This window comes from Gopherus flavomarginatus, chromosome 10 (genome assembly GCF_025201925.1).
Source record: "Gopherus flavomarginatus isolate rGopFla2 chromosome 10, rGopFla2.mat.asm, whole genome shotgun sequence".
Classification (NCBI taxonomy): Eukaryota; Metazoa; Chordata; order Testudines; family Testudinidae; genus Gopherus; species Gopherus flavomarginatus.
This window is the reverse complement of record NC_066626.1, coordinates 12,878,470-12,893,968: the sequence shown is the minus strand read 5'-3', so window position 1 is coordinate 12,893,968 and position 15,499 is coordinate 12,878,470. Positions and strand designations below refer to the sequence as shown.

Sequence of the window (15,499 nt, the reverse complement as noted above, 5' to 3'; positions counted from 1 at the left end):
AGCTCTGATACTGGGGGACGAGCTGGGGATGCGCCTTAACGACACCCCCCCGGGGCTGGCATTTCCTGCAGGGGAGGGACAGACACAAGGCGGCGATGGAGCAATAAGCCAGGCGGCCCCGGGGCGGTGGGTAAGCGGCCCGCAGGCTCAGTGCAGACCCGTGGCGCGGGCCCGGCAGGCTCGGTACCGCGGGGAGCGGGGGCGCGCGCTGCGCTGCGCTGCGCCCCGTGATTTGCCCCCGCCCCGCGCTGCGGACCGGGCCGCGCTCAGCACCGGGCCCTGGCGAGACCCGGGGCCGGGGCGGGGCCAAGCGGGACGGGAGCGCGCAGCGGCGGCTGCTGCTAATAAAGTTGGTGTTGAAAGGGCGGCCCCGCCCCGCGGCCCGGCGCTCCCGGAAGTGGGGGCGGGGCCGGGCTGCGCAGGCCGGGATGGTGGGGGCCGCTGCAGCCGGGACCTGACTCGGTGCCCAGGTGAGTCCGCCCGGCTCGGCGCCATCGAGCGCCCCTGCCCCAGATAGACCGGCAGACCGACGCTGCCCCCTTCCCCCCCCGGGGGGATAGGCCGAGGGACGCTGCCCCCCTTCCCTCCGCACCCCCCCCGGGGGGGACAGGCCGAGGGACGCTGCCCCCCTTCCCTCCCCACCCCCCCCCGGGGGGGACAGGCCGAGGGACGCTGCCCCCCTTCCCTCCCCACCCCCCCCCCGGGGGGGACAGGCCGAGGGACGCTGCCCCCCTTCCCTCCCCACCCCCCCCGGGGGGGGACAGGCCGAGGGACCCTGCCCCCCTTCCCCCCTCTTTCCACCACCCAAGGGGGACAGACCGGTGCTGCCCCCTTCCTTCCCCCCCGGGGGACAGGCCGAGGGACGCTGCCCCCCTTCCCTCTCCTCCACCCCCCCCCCCGGCGGGCACAGGCCAAGGGACACACGTGCCATAGGTTGCCTACCCCTGCTCCAGATCATTTTTGTCACACTCTGCTGGACTCTTTCCAGTGTAGAAAAATTGGGAAGAGTCCATTGGAGAGCAACAAAAATGATTAGGGGGCTGGAGCACATGACTTATGAGGAGAGGCTGAGGGAACTGGGATTGTTTACTCTGCAAAAGAGAAGAATGAGGGGAGTTTTGATAGCTGCTTTCAACTACCTGAAAGGGGGTTCCAAAGAGGATGGATCTAGACTGTTTTCAGTGGTACCAGATGACAGAACAAGGAGTTATCTCACATTGCAGTGGGAGAGGCTTAGGTTGGATATTAGAAAAAACTTTTTCACTAGGAGGGTGATGAAGCACTGGAATGGGTTACCTAGGGAGGTGGTGGAATCTCCTTCCTTAGAGGTTTTTAAGTCCCAGCTTGACAAAGCCCTGGCTGGGATGATTTAGTTGGGGATTGGTCCTGCTTTGAGCAGGGGGTTGCCCTCCTGAGGCCCCTTCCAACCCTGATATTCTATGATTCCCATTGAAATCAATGTAAGTGAGGCACCTAAACACCTTTGGTGATCTGAGCCTTACTCTCTGCCAGGATCTGAGGGGACAGGAGCTGCTCTTCCTCATGTGGTCATTCAGTTCTTTGTTATCCTACCCCTCTGGGTAAAGTAGTGGGTGCTCCAGCTTTTCCCTTCTTCTCTCTCGCTCCTTGTAAAAGTAGTAGTGCCTTTGCCACTCATTCCTTGTTCTTCCTCTCCTGTTCCCTGGGCTGCTCTCTGGTCCTTTCTCCTCCCTCCAGAGAGGTGAAAATAATGGTTTCCCATCCTAGCTTGGCTCACTTTGCCAAGCAAGATTTATATTTCCCCTAGGTAAGTGGATATTTCAGGACCAGATTAAGATGCTACTACACCCAGTGCATTCAAGCTCTGCATTTCTTATCAGTATAATATGCCACAAATATGATTTGTGATTTAACTTTATTATTCAGTTCTTTGCTAGATTTTGTTCTTTTCAGCATTTCCATTTTGTTCTTGTTTAATGCCTTCATTTCTCTTTCTGTGCATCTTCATTACCTAATTAATGGAATGGCATTTTGAGTTTCTAAAGTTTGGCATATAAATCATAGCCTGGATTCATACTACTTTCTCCCCAGATTTTTGGAAAATAACTGCTTTTAGAGGTGTACTATCTAGATTTGCAGGGCTAAAATGTTTCCCTGCCTGTCTATTGTGTAGTTTAAATGGATATGCTAAGAAAGTGAAATTGCTGGTGCACGAATCAGGCACGTTTTACTTTACCGCTTGTTCACAAGAATGGAGCATACAGGTACAGAGCTGAAGTCTACACAGCAAAATCTCTCAAGTCCCTCATGTTATATTATGATGAATGTTGCCTTACCGGCCTCCTTGAGGCTTACATTGGCTCTATTTTTGATCTGACCACATTACCTAGCTGTCAAGTGGCTCATCCTTCTTCACTATAAGTTCATGCTGCTTAAGAATATCTTTAAGGCCCTACTTAACTGTGCCTCTTACCTTTTTTCTAGTTTTAACTCAATTTGTTAACTTGTATGAAAATGGCAAACTGCTTTGCCTTCACTCGAATTTTACCTTGAGATAATCTAAGTCAAGTTACTAATGTAGGAACACATCTGTTTTCCTCCAGTGAAGACAAAGTCTTTCAGCTTGTGGTTTCCCCAGGCCTTGGTCCTGACCTACCAAAGAGAAATTTTCTCTAGAACTACCAGTGGTCTTGCATAAGTGCCTTCTGGCTGTTTAGCATATTGATTATGTTTTGTGTTTGTAATTTTCAAGCATTAACCTTTATATGCCTTTATGCAATGGATGTCCATAGTGATATATCACAGAAATCTTCACTAATTCCTTTAAGGGAAGACTGATGTAACAAAATGATCATTTCTTATCTTAGGAGCTCTGGCTGGCCCTCTATATCTATCCAGATGCTTAAGGTTTGTCTGCACTATGGAGACTATGCTAGAATAGCTATAGCCATAGCTATACCGGCATAACTCAATAGTATAGATCGGAGTGGGCAAACTATGACCTGGGGGCTGCATCCGACCCTCAAGCTCCTGCCGGGGAGTGGGGTCTGGGGCTTGCCCCACTTCACGGGGCTCCCAGAAGCAGCAGCATGTCACCCCTTCCGGCTCCTACCCGCAGGGGCAGGCAGAGGGTTCTGTGTGCTGCCCCTGCCCCAAGCACCGCCCCCACAGCTCCCATGGGCTGCGAACCGCCAATGGGAGCTGCAGGGGTGTCACCTGCAGACATGGTAGCATGCAGTGCTGACTGGCCGTGCCTACGTGTAGGAGCTGGAGGGAGGACATGTCGCTGCTTCTGGGAGCTGCTTGAGATAAGTGCCGCCTGGAGCCTGCACCCCTCACACCCTCCTGTGCTCCAACCCCCTTGTCCAGCTCTAATCCCCCTCTCAATTCCCAACCCCTCGGTCCCAGCCTGGAGCACCCCCTTGCAACCTGAACCCCTCATCCACAGCCCCACCCCAGAGCCCTCAACCCCTTCTGCACGCCAACCCACAATTTCATGAGCATTCATGGCCTGCAATACAGTTTCCATACCCAGATGTGGCCCTTGGGCCAAAAAGTTTGCTCACGCCAGTATAGATACACCCAGCTTGACAGAAGTGGTTTTCAGTCAGTATAGGAATACCACCTCCCTGAGCAATGGTAGCCAAACCAATGGAAGCATTTTTCCATTGTCATAGCTGAATCTATTCAGTGAGTGAGGTCAGCATAGCTACATCCTTCAGGGGTGTGTTAGTTTTTTCCCCTCCACACCCCTGCCCAACGTAGATATGTCCACCTGCCTTCTAAGTGTAGACCAGGTTGTAGGGCTCTACCACCCCACAGTGCACTTTCTAAATGGGGGGTGGGGGGTAGGTCAGTTTAACTGTCTCAGGGGTGTGGATTTTTCACACCTTCAGCAATGTAGTCATACTGACCTAATTTTCTAGTGTAGACCAGGCTTTAGATGGCCATCATCACCATATATCTGAGTGGTGTGTCTCCATCCACTATAGTTGTTTGGAATGCTGGCAAGTGTGGGGGAGGGCCTGATGGGAGTGTTGCAGCAAGACTGGAGATTTCATATTATCCCTCCCTACAAGGGGATTGTCCCCTCTCCCCTTTCTGCAGGGTCAGAACTGATGAGAGGATTCTTTTTTAATGCAGTGCTTAACACCTATAGAATATTAGCTTCCAGGGATATGCAAATACCCTCTAATGCTTGTAATTACTTAAAGATTCTGTGACCACCCCACCCCACCGAAACATTTTCTGTGTAATTCTGTGGAGGCAATGACACCAAGAAGTGGTATATTTTAGTTGATTAGCACAGTAAAACTTCACTGGAATCAGAGCGAAATCTACTGAATGCGTTAAAACAATTTTGAATTCTCTCTACTGTAATCACTTGCACAACAACTTAATGCACTAAAAGCCAACTCCTTAGTATTTACACCTGAAATTGTCTCAAGTTGTCCTGAGCACCATAGTGAAGCTGACCTAAGTCTCTATGTAGGTCGTGCTACCTCAATGGAAGAGTTCTTCTGTCAGCCTAGCTACCACCCTTTGGGGAGGTGGATTAACTACACCAACAGGAGAACTCCTCCTGTCGGTACAGATAACATCTACACGGAAGTGCAACAACTGTGCAGATATGCTGCTGTAGCCTTTCAAGTGTAGACAGGCTGTCAGTAGGATACCACTTGGCTCTGCATTTAGTTGTAATTTGAAACTTTTGACTATTTTGTGACTTATCAGGCACTTTGAACTGTAGTAACTACTCTTATTTTGATGCTTGTGTTCCAGGTTGAAGATAGCAGTAATGCTAACGTTGGCAAGCAAACTGAAGCGGGATGATGGCGTCAAAGGGCCCCGTACATCCAACCCAGCTTCTGATTCTACTCGGAGAGTGTCTATTAGAGATAAATTGCTTGTTAAAGGTAATTGATCCTTATGTTTAAAAGATTTGCTGTTCCATTGAATATAGTTACTTCATCACTGACAAAACTAAATGCTGTACATGAGTTGATATCAATGTTTTTAAAAGGGCTTGCTTACGTCACAAGGGTGTTATGAAGTTAAATGCACTAAAGATTGCAAGAGACGAGATGCGTGAATTAATATCTTTTATTGGACCATCTTCTGTTGGGGGGAGAGACACGCATACGACAATTACAGATTTTAGGCATGTTGAGATCTACTGATAAGTGCTATATAAGAGCTATGTATTAATACTACTATTAGCGTTATTTGGACACACGTCGTGCACTGTACATTATTTAAGCAGTAATCTCCAGATCTGAGATTCAACCACTGAAATGTTAAATTCAAACTTTGTGTTACTAGTAGCTACTTAGGTGCAAGTAATGCGCCTTCCCCCCACCCCCCCCCCCAAAAAAAAAAAAAGAATTCTGTCAATAGACCATTCTTTTATATTATTTAGTGCTAAAGTCCGGTGTTTGACAGCGCAGTCATCATAATCAATTGTGGTTATATGGTGACAACATTAGTATTACTGAATAAACTGGACGAGAAGATCAAGTTGATTCAGAAAGAAAATATTTGTTAACAGAAATACAAATAACTGGCTACGACAGGAAAGCACGTTCTGAAAATAAGTGACGGATGGAGGTAATTCTCAGTGACTTCTCAACTATGATTAAATGAAATCTTCGAACATTAATATCTTTGAAATGAAAAAGAAATAGCCAGTTCAGACTATTATGCTATGGCCTATTTTGGGTCAACGGAAAGTTGTGGGTAAGAAATGTAGATTTAAAAAAAAAAAATGTTCAGCAGCACATCTTATTGATCTCTCGGAGGGGCTTTTGTAGACTGCAGTGAGCTGGATATCAGTCTGTGGGAAGATCCCCTAGTTTCTGCAGATTTCTACTACAGCAGACTAAAAATTTTGTAGCAATTCTGTGTAAATGGGGAAAAAGGCACTGGCCAGTGAACTAAATATGCAATGAATAATAAAATCAGTATAGCATTTTTATATTAAAATCAATAATTTCCTGCTGTCAAATCTTGTGTGGTACAGGATATTGCCTTTAAAATCTCAAAGCACTTGGCATTTTGAGGGTGGGATGTGGCTTAACTCCTCTTTTCCCCATCCTTGCAACACTACACAGCTTTTCACTACCCCAGGTGTCCCACCGCATATAATAATGGATAACCTGGTTAGGTTGATGTTTTTGCTAAAAACAGTTAGTGAATTTTTCAGTGTTGACCTGTAAGTTGTCATAGTGAAGTTCCGTGGTCTGTTCAAATGCAACCGTTCATATTTCTCAGTCCCATTGTTTCAGGATTACTTGAAACTGACCTCAGCACATCAGTTTATATTAATTTTGTGTTGGGCATATTACTTCCCAACCATAGTGCTAGAAACCTGTTTTTTAAAATGAAGGCTTAGATTCTGTCACATAACAGCACAGCAGTGAATCAATTTGTTGTAAAATTTGCATTTTCCTGTAGTCATGTCCCATCTTCCTTCATTTGTGTAGCCGGGTGGGAGGAGGTTTCAGTTCAGGGTACAGATGCTTGTGACCACTGTTCAGGTCTCTCAAAAAGCTTGCCAAGAGCATCTAGCGGAAAGAGTTAAAATGAGGATTTGCTTTGCTTTGCAGTTTAGTTATAAGTGTGGTTCTGTGTGTCAAAGGAAAATGGTGATGTAGTATAAAGTACATTCTAATCACTATTTATAATACAAAAGGAGTAAAATAATATATTTAAACCTTTCATTTTCTGTCAGATGCATTTTCATAGCAACCTTCATGGCAACAATGTACTTTAAATTACAAAAATGTAGAAATATATATTCATATTCTTCCTCCTGCATTCAGTGGGAAAGTGACATAAAGATATAGCCATTGCTGTAACCATCACTAACAAACTTTAATAAACTGAATGTTAGGCAAGTGGCAAATCCCAAATTGACAATTGAAATTAGAACTAAAAGCAGCAAGCAGACAAATCTCAACCACAGCAACCAATTATTAAATAAAACAAGCCTTATGTCAGGACCAGAGTTGAACTGGTCCAGAGGGAGAAATTCTGGGGGATGGGTGTGCTGGCCATCAAGGGAACTGACATCAGAACAAACAAGCTGATCTTAACTGTTGCTGTGGGTACAGGTGGAGAGGGAGTCTCATGTAATTGGGTCCTGGAAGATTTGAGGCTTAAAAGATAATTCGCTAGCACATTCATTGCACAGATCTTGTCTGAACTAGGTACATTTCTGGAAAGTTTCCCACTGTTAACATTAATTCAGCTGACCAGGTGTTGTCAGTGTAATGAGCCTTAGTGTAGATGGGGTTTCAGCTGCTGATGTGGTTTTCACACCTGTTATTTAGATCTGCAGAGAGCAAATTTTAATTGACAGGGAACTAAAACTGTGTTGGCAGCCAAAAGCCTGTATGCACTAGGGCTTCTAGCATTGCAAACAACAGTTCAGCTGAACCAATGTGAGCAATGGTGAGACATTCTTCAAAATTCTTTCTATTTTAGAGGGGACAGTGATGACTCAACCTGTACTCAACTTCAGGCAGCTGCACTATGCTCAAGCCAAAGCTTCTGGGTGAATTTTATGGGGAGCCTTAAGTAGAAACAATTACCTTAATTTATTTAGCCTGGAGGTTTTTCACTTATGGATGCCTGTTGCACAGTATGTCAGGAAGGAGTGACCAGTGTCCTGGGAATTGTGTACATTAAAGGCAGTGATCCAGTTGGTTTTTACTTCACATGTTGTCTACGGTGCAAGAAATAAATACTCCCTGTTCCCAATGGGTGTCAGCAAGAATTGATGTTGAACCAGTGCTGAAACATGATTTAGCTGTGAGCATAGATAGGCAGGAGCAAGCAATGTTCAGCACCATTTTCCTTGTCTTTACTGTGACAAAGTTCCTCCTCCTACCTTGGTGGGTCCTGCGCTTATTGGCGGATTTGCTTGCCTCAGAGATTCAGTATGTGGGTCAGGAAACAGCCCAGAGACCTTCCCCTCTGGTAGAAGCCACAGTCCAGGTCAATTCACTCTTGTGTCTGATCAGGAGTTGGGCGGAACCCAGGCCCGGCCTCTACTCTGGGTTCCAGCCCAGGGCCCTGTGGACTGCAGCTGTCTAAAGTGTGTCCTGGTACAGCTGCAACTCCCTGGGCTACTTCCCCATGGCCTTCTCCCAACACCTTCTTTATCCTCACCACAGGAGCTTTCTCCTGGTATCTGATAATGCCTGTACGCCTCAGTCTTCCAGCAATATGTCTTCTCACTCTCAGCTCATAGTGCCTCTTGTTCCCAGCTCCTCGCATGCGCACTACAAACTGAAGTGAGGTCCTTTTTAACTCAGGTGTCCTGATTAGCCAGCCTGTCCTAATTGATTCTAGCAGTTTCTTCTTAATTGGCTCCAGGTGTCCTAATTAGCCTGCCTACCTTAGTTGGTTCCAGCAAGTTCCTGCTTGTTCTGGAACTGCTCCTGTTACCTTACCCAGGGAAAAGGGATCTACTTAATCTGGGACTAATGTATCTGTCTTCTAACACTCTCCTGTAGCCATCTGACCTGACCCTGTCATAATATATATAGCGGAACCAGTATTAAACACAATTCAACTGTATCTGTTACCTATTGCTGATGTTTCTTGTCAGTTACAGATATGTTTTGTAGTACAGACAAGGCCTCAAAATCCAGGAGTAGAGATGAATCCAACAGGATACCTAGACTGTAAAGTATTTTGGTGATAGATGGGCATTCCTTTAATTGGGGCAGATAGTCTCAGCACATTCTACTAGATGTTTTACACTTTCAACAAGATATCACTTCAGTCTTGATATGATAATCACAGCCAGTTCATTTTCATGTAGGTGTCTATTTTGGCCAGACTTTGGGGAAGGAATGAAACAGTAGAATCTGTGTTTGGTGAAAGAAGTGGAACTGGATATTGTTAGCATACTAATCACGTTGCAACCTAAAAAATATCTAGCTATCAGCCAGCTGTCACAAATAACCCAGATGCCATTTTGACCATCTGATGTAGATTGAGACATAGCTGGCCAGGGGTATGGCCCCTAACTTGATTTTTAAAGGTTTTAAACACTGTGTACACTAAGTGCAAACAATATTTTAAAGAGCACTTAATTAAAACATTCTAGATAGTGTAGATTTCAAATTAGCACCTTTTTTCTAATCTAGATGAGATCTTAATAAGTTTGAAGACCGCATATGAATGAGGTGGTAACTTTAACATCTAGTAACTTAAATATCATGACTAACTCATTATTTTAGTAGAATTATTCTTATCAGCTAGGGATTCCCATAATCAGTTGTTCTGGGATGCATTGGTGGATATAGGAGTTTAAGATGGCCTCTCTAACTTAAGTTTTAAAAGGTTCTGCTAAAAATAAGGGGGCTTCTCTCCCATCCTTTTGGTCACTATCTATCTGTAGGCTTGCCTTTGACCAATCCCCTGTGCCAAGGTTAATATTATTAATGCTGATACAAGTCATGGATAAGGCTACGATTATGTCACAGAAGTCAGGGAATCTGTGACTTCCATTGACCTCCGTGATGTTTTCTTCCCTGTGATTGGCACTCCCAGCCAGCCCTGCCCATGCAGCTCCCAGCACCTCCCTTGGTGGGGGGACCCTGCAGCTGACCAGCCGCAGCGGGCAGGGGAACCCCAAGCTCCCATGCACGCCAGTGGTGGGGGACCCGGGAGCCCCAGCAGCAGTGGGTGCTCAACCCGCCAACCCTTTTTGTCAGGGATATTTTTAGTGAAAGTCAGAGACAGGTCACAGTCAGAGACAGGCTTCCCTGAATTTTTGTTGGTTACCCGTGACCTGTCCATGACTTTTACTGAAAATATCCATGATGAAAACTTAGCCTTAGTCATGGACTAGGAGGACCCTGTTGTACTAGGGATTGTACAAACACTGAACAAAAAAATGGTCCCTGCCCTGATGATCTTACAGGGGGAAATAATTCTATGGGAGTTCAGGATGTTGTTTTCCAGCTGTTACCCTCTGGCCACTGATGGCTACTGTCATGGCTGATAAGCAGTAATTGATGGCTGCTTCTCCCTTGCTAATTGCTTCTGCAATTGATGTAGCACAGTTAAGAGCTCCATAATGATTGCCAGGTCTGGGAGCCAAACAGGAGGTATACACAACATCTGGGGAGAGGAACAGATCAGAACTTGGCAAGATCTGCAGCCTGAAATCCCTGGGAGAGACTGTTCTTTGAGGCTTTCACTGAGGTAATATGATAGAAGAGGATCAGAAACAAAGCCCAGGGTTGGAAGAATTGGGTGTCTGAGAGTAGAAGAGAATGGCTTGTAGTAGTTCAGGCTGTGCGCTCCTGAAGAGAAGCTACGAGGGGGAAAAATGGAGAGAGACCAAATAGAAACTAACATAAATTGAAGGAGAAATGCAGAGATGAGACAGATGTACACAGTGGGGCTAAAGAGTGATGGAGGGAGCAGGCTGGGGTAAATGAAAGAGGGCAGAAATAATTGTCCTAAAAGGTGCTCTGCATTTTTGTCGTCCCCCTCCCGCCGCCTCCCCACTGAAGAATGCTGAATGTAACGTTCTTGCAATAGCAACTTGTCTTAGGTCATATCTATGCTAAAAAGTTTTGCTGGTGCAAGTTATGTTGGCATACAGCCACCGCAGTTAGTATATCACTTGAGCACATGCTTACGTGGCTCCTTGCGTCGGTGCAGCACGTACTCACCAGGAGTGCTCAAGTTGATACACAATGCAGCGCACCATGGATAGGTACCTGAGTGTGCAGCACTGTCTTTTGGGTAGTTTTGGCAATGCATGGTGGGGCAGAAATGACTTGTGCAGGGGTGTGTGAGAGCAAGGGGTGAATTTCCCATAATGTAGTGCTCTCTGTGCCATAATATCTCTATCCCATCATTTTCCTGCCTATTTTCAATTTCCTATGAACCCAGCCATGACTTATCACAGTCCACCATCTCTGACAGAAACATGGAAACTGCACAGCTCTGCACCGCTGTCATGTGTTTCAAGCACAGGATGCATGATCCTACGGTATTTGCAGAGCCTCAGGAAGAACAGGGAGCATAGGGAACATGACCGTTTCTTGGTGGTCAGTTGGTGGTGCGACATAGCGAAAACCAATTCAGGGTGGTTGGTGGAGTTCATGGAGCAGCTGCAAATGGTGGAGCACCACTTCTGGGCTGAAGAAACTAACACTGACTGACAGGATCGTATCGTAATGCAGGTTTGGGATGATGCACAGTGGCTGCAGAACTTCAGATGAACAAGGCCACGTGCCTAGATGTGTCCTGAGCTTGCCCCAGGAATCCACCTCAGGGACTCAAAATGAGAGCTGCGCTGACAGTGGAGGAGGGAGTTGTGATCCAGATTGCTATCAGTCAGTTGGAGGTCATTTGGAGTGGGGAAAAATCCACTGGCCATTGTCATGCAGGGCCGGCGCTTCCATTAGACGACCCTAGGCAGTTGCCTAGGGCACCAGGATTCAGGGGTCGGCATTTTGTGCGCGCCCCACAGGGCGCACGGGAGCTTCCGGTTCCGCTGCCGAAGGACCTTCTGCCGACGTGCTGCGGAAAACAGCGACAGGCAACTGAGCAGCTCAATGGCTGCCGCTGTCGCCTGTGGCATTTTGGCGGAGGGTCCTTCGGCGGCGCGATGGGAGTGGAACTGGAAGCTCCCGTGCGCCCCATGGGGAGCGCGCAAAATGCCGCCCCCCAAATCCTGCTTAGGGTGCCAGAAACTCTGGCGCCGCTCCTGTTGTCATGCATGTATTCAGGGCCATTAATTGTCCCCTGCTGTTCAGGACTGTGATTCTGGGAATGAATAGGACATAATTGATGGCTTTCCAGCTATGGGTTTCCTGAATTATGGTGAAGCAATAGACAGCACATACATCCTCATTTTGGCCCAGAGCCCTTGCCACAGAATACATCAACAGAAAGGGCTACTTTTCCATGGTTATGCAGGCCCTGGTGGATCTCCTGGGATTCTTCACAGACTTCAGTGTTGGCTTGTCAGAGAAGGTGCATGACACTCACATCTTTAAGAACAGGACTGTTCAGAAAGCGATAAGTGGGGAACCTTCTTTCCCACAGATAGATTATTACCACTAGTGATGTTGAAATGCCAGGAGTGATCCTGGGGGACCAGCCTACCCCTTTCTTCCCTGGCTCATGAAGCTGTGCACTGGCCATCTCAACAGCAGTCAGGAAAGATTCAACTACAGGCTCAGCATGTGCAGAACAACAGTCGAATGTAAGGGCACTGACATTGTTTACTCACCAGATTGGATCTCCGTGTGAAAACAATCCCAAAGGTTATAGCTGCCTATTGTGTCCTGCATAATAATTGGGAAGCAAAGGTGGAAAACTTGCTGCAGGGGTGGAGAGTGGAGGCAGAGCCACTGTCTGCTGAGTTTGAACAGCCAGATACAAGGGCTGTTAGATGAGCTCAGCAAACAGCTATGTGGCTCAAGGAGGCTTTGAAAGAGCAATTTAACAGCGAGCCAAATTACGTGCTGTGGTGTACTGTACTCAATCTGGGATAGCAGCTTGGGGGCCTGTTACGAATTGTGTGATGTTTGCTGCACATCTGTGTTTATATCAATGACCATACACAGGGTGGTGGTGGTGGTGGTGGTGGAGGGGAGTTGCCGTATGTTTGACAACTATAGTGTTTGGCAGTGATCCAGGGTGAAGTGAATGTACTACTTGGGAGCTGGGTCCCCCATGATCCCTACTGGTATTTAATGTGTAGTGAGAGCACTACTTTATAGTTTATAAACTAATAAAGATGAATAACTTTAAAAACACAAGCATTTTATTCACCAACAAAAACTGATTCAAAAAATAATCTGATGAACTTAAAAGTTAAATACATTTTCATTTAAAAAAAATGTAGGAGCCTTAATTAATAAACCAGAGGAAGGAACATGGATGTCCATTGTAGCTACGCATACATCAACTGTTGCTCTCATAGGTCACTGTAAGTAAAGCTGCTGTTGTCTGTGCTTTTCCCTGGTGTTGAGTGGTAGGGGTAGGCAGGCTGGCCCTGAAGCCATGAGGAATGCTGAGGGAGTGTCAGTGGATTGGTTTGGAGCAGGAATCAGGCCTAGTAATCAGAGTCCGAATGTCAGAGAAAAGAGTTGAGACAGAGTTGAAGTCAGGAGTCAGAGCTGAAGGCTGGAAGTGGATTACCAGGAGTGAGGAGAGGCAGGAGCAAGGTTGGAATAGGATGGGAACAAAGCTGGATGCAGGGCAGAATCTGGGCTGGAGTAGTGGAGGAACAAAGCAGGAGTGGGGCTTGGAGAGTCATAAGAATGGCCATACTGGGTCAGACCAAAGGTCCATCCAGCGCAGTATCCTGCCTACCAACAGTGCCCCAGGTGCCCCAGAGGGAGTGAACCTAACAGGTAGTGATCAAGTGATCTCTCTCCTGCCATCCATCTCCATCATCTGGCAAACAGAGGCTAGGGACACCATTCCTTACACATTCTGGCTAATAGCCATTAATGGACTTAACCACCATGAATTTATCTAGTTCTCTTTTAAACTCTGTTATAGTCCTAGCCTTCAAAACCTCCTCAGGCAAGGAGTTCCACAGATTGGCTGTGCACTGTGTGAAGAAGAACAAAGTCAAGCAAAGGGCCGCAGAGTGTCCATTGGCACGTGCATTGAGCAGCCAGCAAGCTGCATCTGCTAGGTTTAATAATTGGCCTGCTGGCCTCCTCAGCCAGTTAGGCAGGGCAGTCCATGAGGCAGCCTAGCTGGTTTGTTAGGGCATCAGAAGTACTGAGCAGGCACAACTGAGGGCCTTACTCATGACAGAAGGGATGTAGGGAGGCACTATATTGCAGTTCTTCACAGAATGCGGTGACAGTCAAGCCAAGGATTGTTGAACCTTGAGCTTTGCAAGAGTCTGCAGCACCTGAGTTTGGTGTCAGAGAAGCCCTATTATGCTCTGGTGCATCTTCCTCTCCATTACCTGTGCCTTTCTCCTGTCCACTCTTTCTGTCTCTATACAGTCTGCAATATTCACCCTCTAGGCCCTCTGTTCAAGGTGTGATGAAGCCCAGGCTTGCAGGGTCTTGCAGAACACGTCCTCCCCGATCCTCTGTTTTCTTGTCACCTGGGTCAGTCATTTTGCTGCTGGTGTGGAGGGAGTCCCCCTCAAGGCCACAATGGCTGCAGCTACAGATGAAACACATCAAGGTTCCATTGTCAGGATAGTAGGAACAAAAGGTGAAATTTAAGTTTCAGAACCCTCCCCCCACCCCTTTCTCTTGCTCCCTTAGTTAAACAAGATAATGTTATCGACACTTCTGCTTTTGAGTTCCTGATTCCCAGTGCCACACTCAGCTCAAGCCATGGTGAGAATGATCCACCACTGGTTAGGGAAACAACGAGAAAATTGCTTAGTTGCATGGAACTGAGTATAGAACAATGGCACTGAATATCGGCACCATTTTCTATAGGAGGTGGTGTTAGCTGATACCTCACCCCGAGAGTAACAATGGCAGAGAGAACTTAGCTACTGCTGACATCCTGAAGCTGCTCGACCCTGTATGCTTCTAGACTGTGTACTGCAATGGTGCCTGCTGAAGTTATAACCTCCTGGTGTGGGAAAGTGTCCTACCACGGAGGAAGAAATAAGTCTGCCATCCCTAGAAACCTTTGGGAGAGGATTGTAATGTACCTCCATGGAAGTTTCATTGAGAGCTCTGAGAATTCAAGGAAGAGACGTGCACATAAACTGTTGCACACGGCCCATCCTGCCTAACTATAGGTGAATGAAAAGCTGGTAGCAACTCTGTTTCTGTTGTACTGCTACCTCTTCTAGTACGAGAAAATTAATAAAAGGCAAAAGCGGCATCCTGCTAATTTGGGAGTGCCGTTCTTGTCACGGAAAATTTATCTACACGCTTACCCAACAGTCCTTCCCCTACATTGGGCTCACCTGACGGGACTGGTAAAACTGTGATCAGGTCAAAAACAGATCCTGTCCTTTATACTCCTCCTCTTCCTCATTATCTGCCACTACCACCACCTTATTGTTCTCGGCAGAGAGCCTGTGACTCTGGTTCCTTGGAGGTATCCACAGTGGTGTGCGGGGTGGTGATAGGGTCTTCGCTATCCAACTCATTTTAAAAGTGGCAGGTCTGCGGTTGGGCACCAGATTGTTGGCCTCTCTGGCCTTCTTTTACGCCTGCGATAGTTCTTTTGCTTTCACATGGCACTGCTGCTGTTCCCTGTTATACCCCTTCTCTTGCATCACCCAAGCAAATTGCTCATAGATGTCTGCATTTCTGTGGCTGGTTCAGACCTGTGTCTGCACAGCCTCTTCTCCTCACAGACCCAGGAGACCCAGTATCTGCTCTAGGCAGGAGTGCATCTGGAGCATGATCATCTGGGCAGATGTGCACAGCACTGGAGAGCAGATAGAGGCGTGCTCACCAAGCTGGACAACCAAAAAAAAAATCATTTCAAAAACTTACGGGGGTTTTAAATGTGGGGAGGTGTGGGGGTTCCAGTCTCC

General features: G+C 47.0%; 1 protein-coding gene across 2 annotated transcripts in view; it reads left to right on the top strand.

Annotated features, from left to right (window-relative positions):
• Positions 1-375: 375 nt before the first annotated feature.
• UBE2F (ubiquitin conjugating enzyme E2 F (putative)) overlaps positions 376-15,499 on the top strand; it is a 140,455-nt gene continuing 125,331 nt past the window's right edge. For both annotated transcript variants that reach the window (XM_050916222.1, XM_050916221.1), the window contains exons 1-2: positions 376-470; positions 4,762-4,895. In XM_050916222.1, the coding sequence (XP_050772179.1) occupies positions 4,778-4,895 (118 nt within the window). In that variant the 5' untranslated portion in view covers positions 376-470; positions 4,762-4,777. The remainder of the gene's footprint in view (positions 471-4,761; positions 4,896-15,499) is intronic.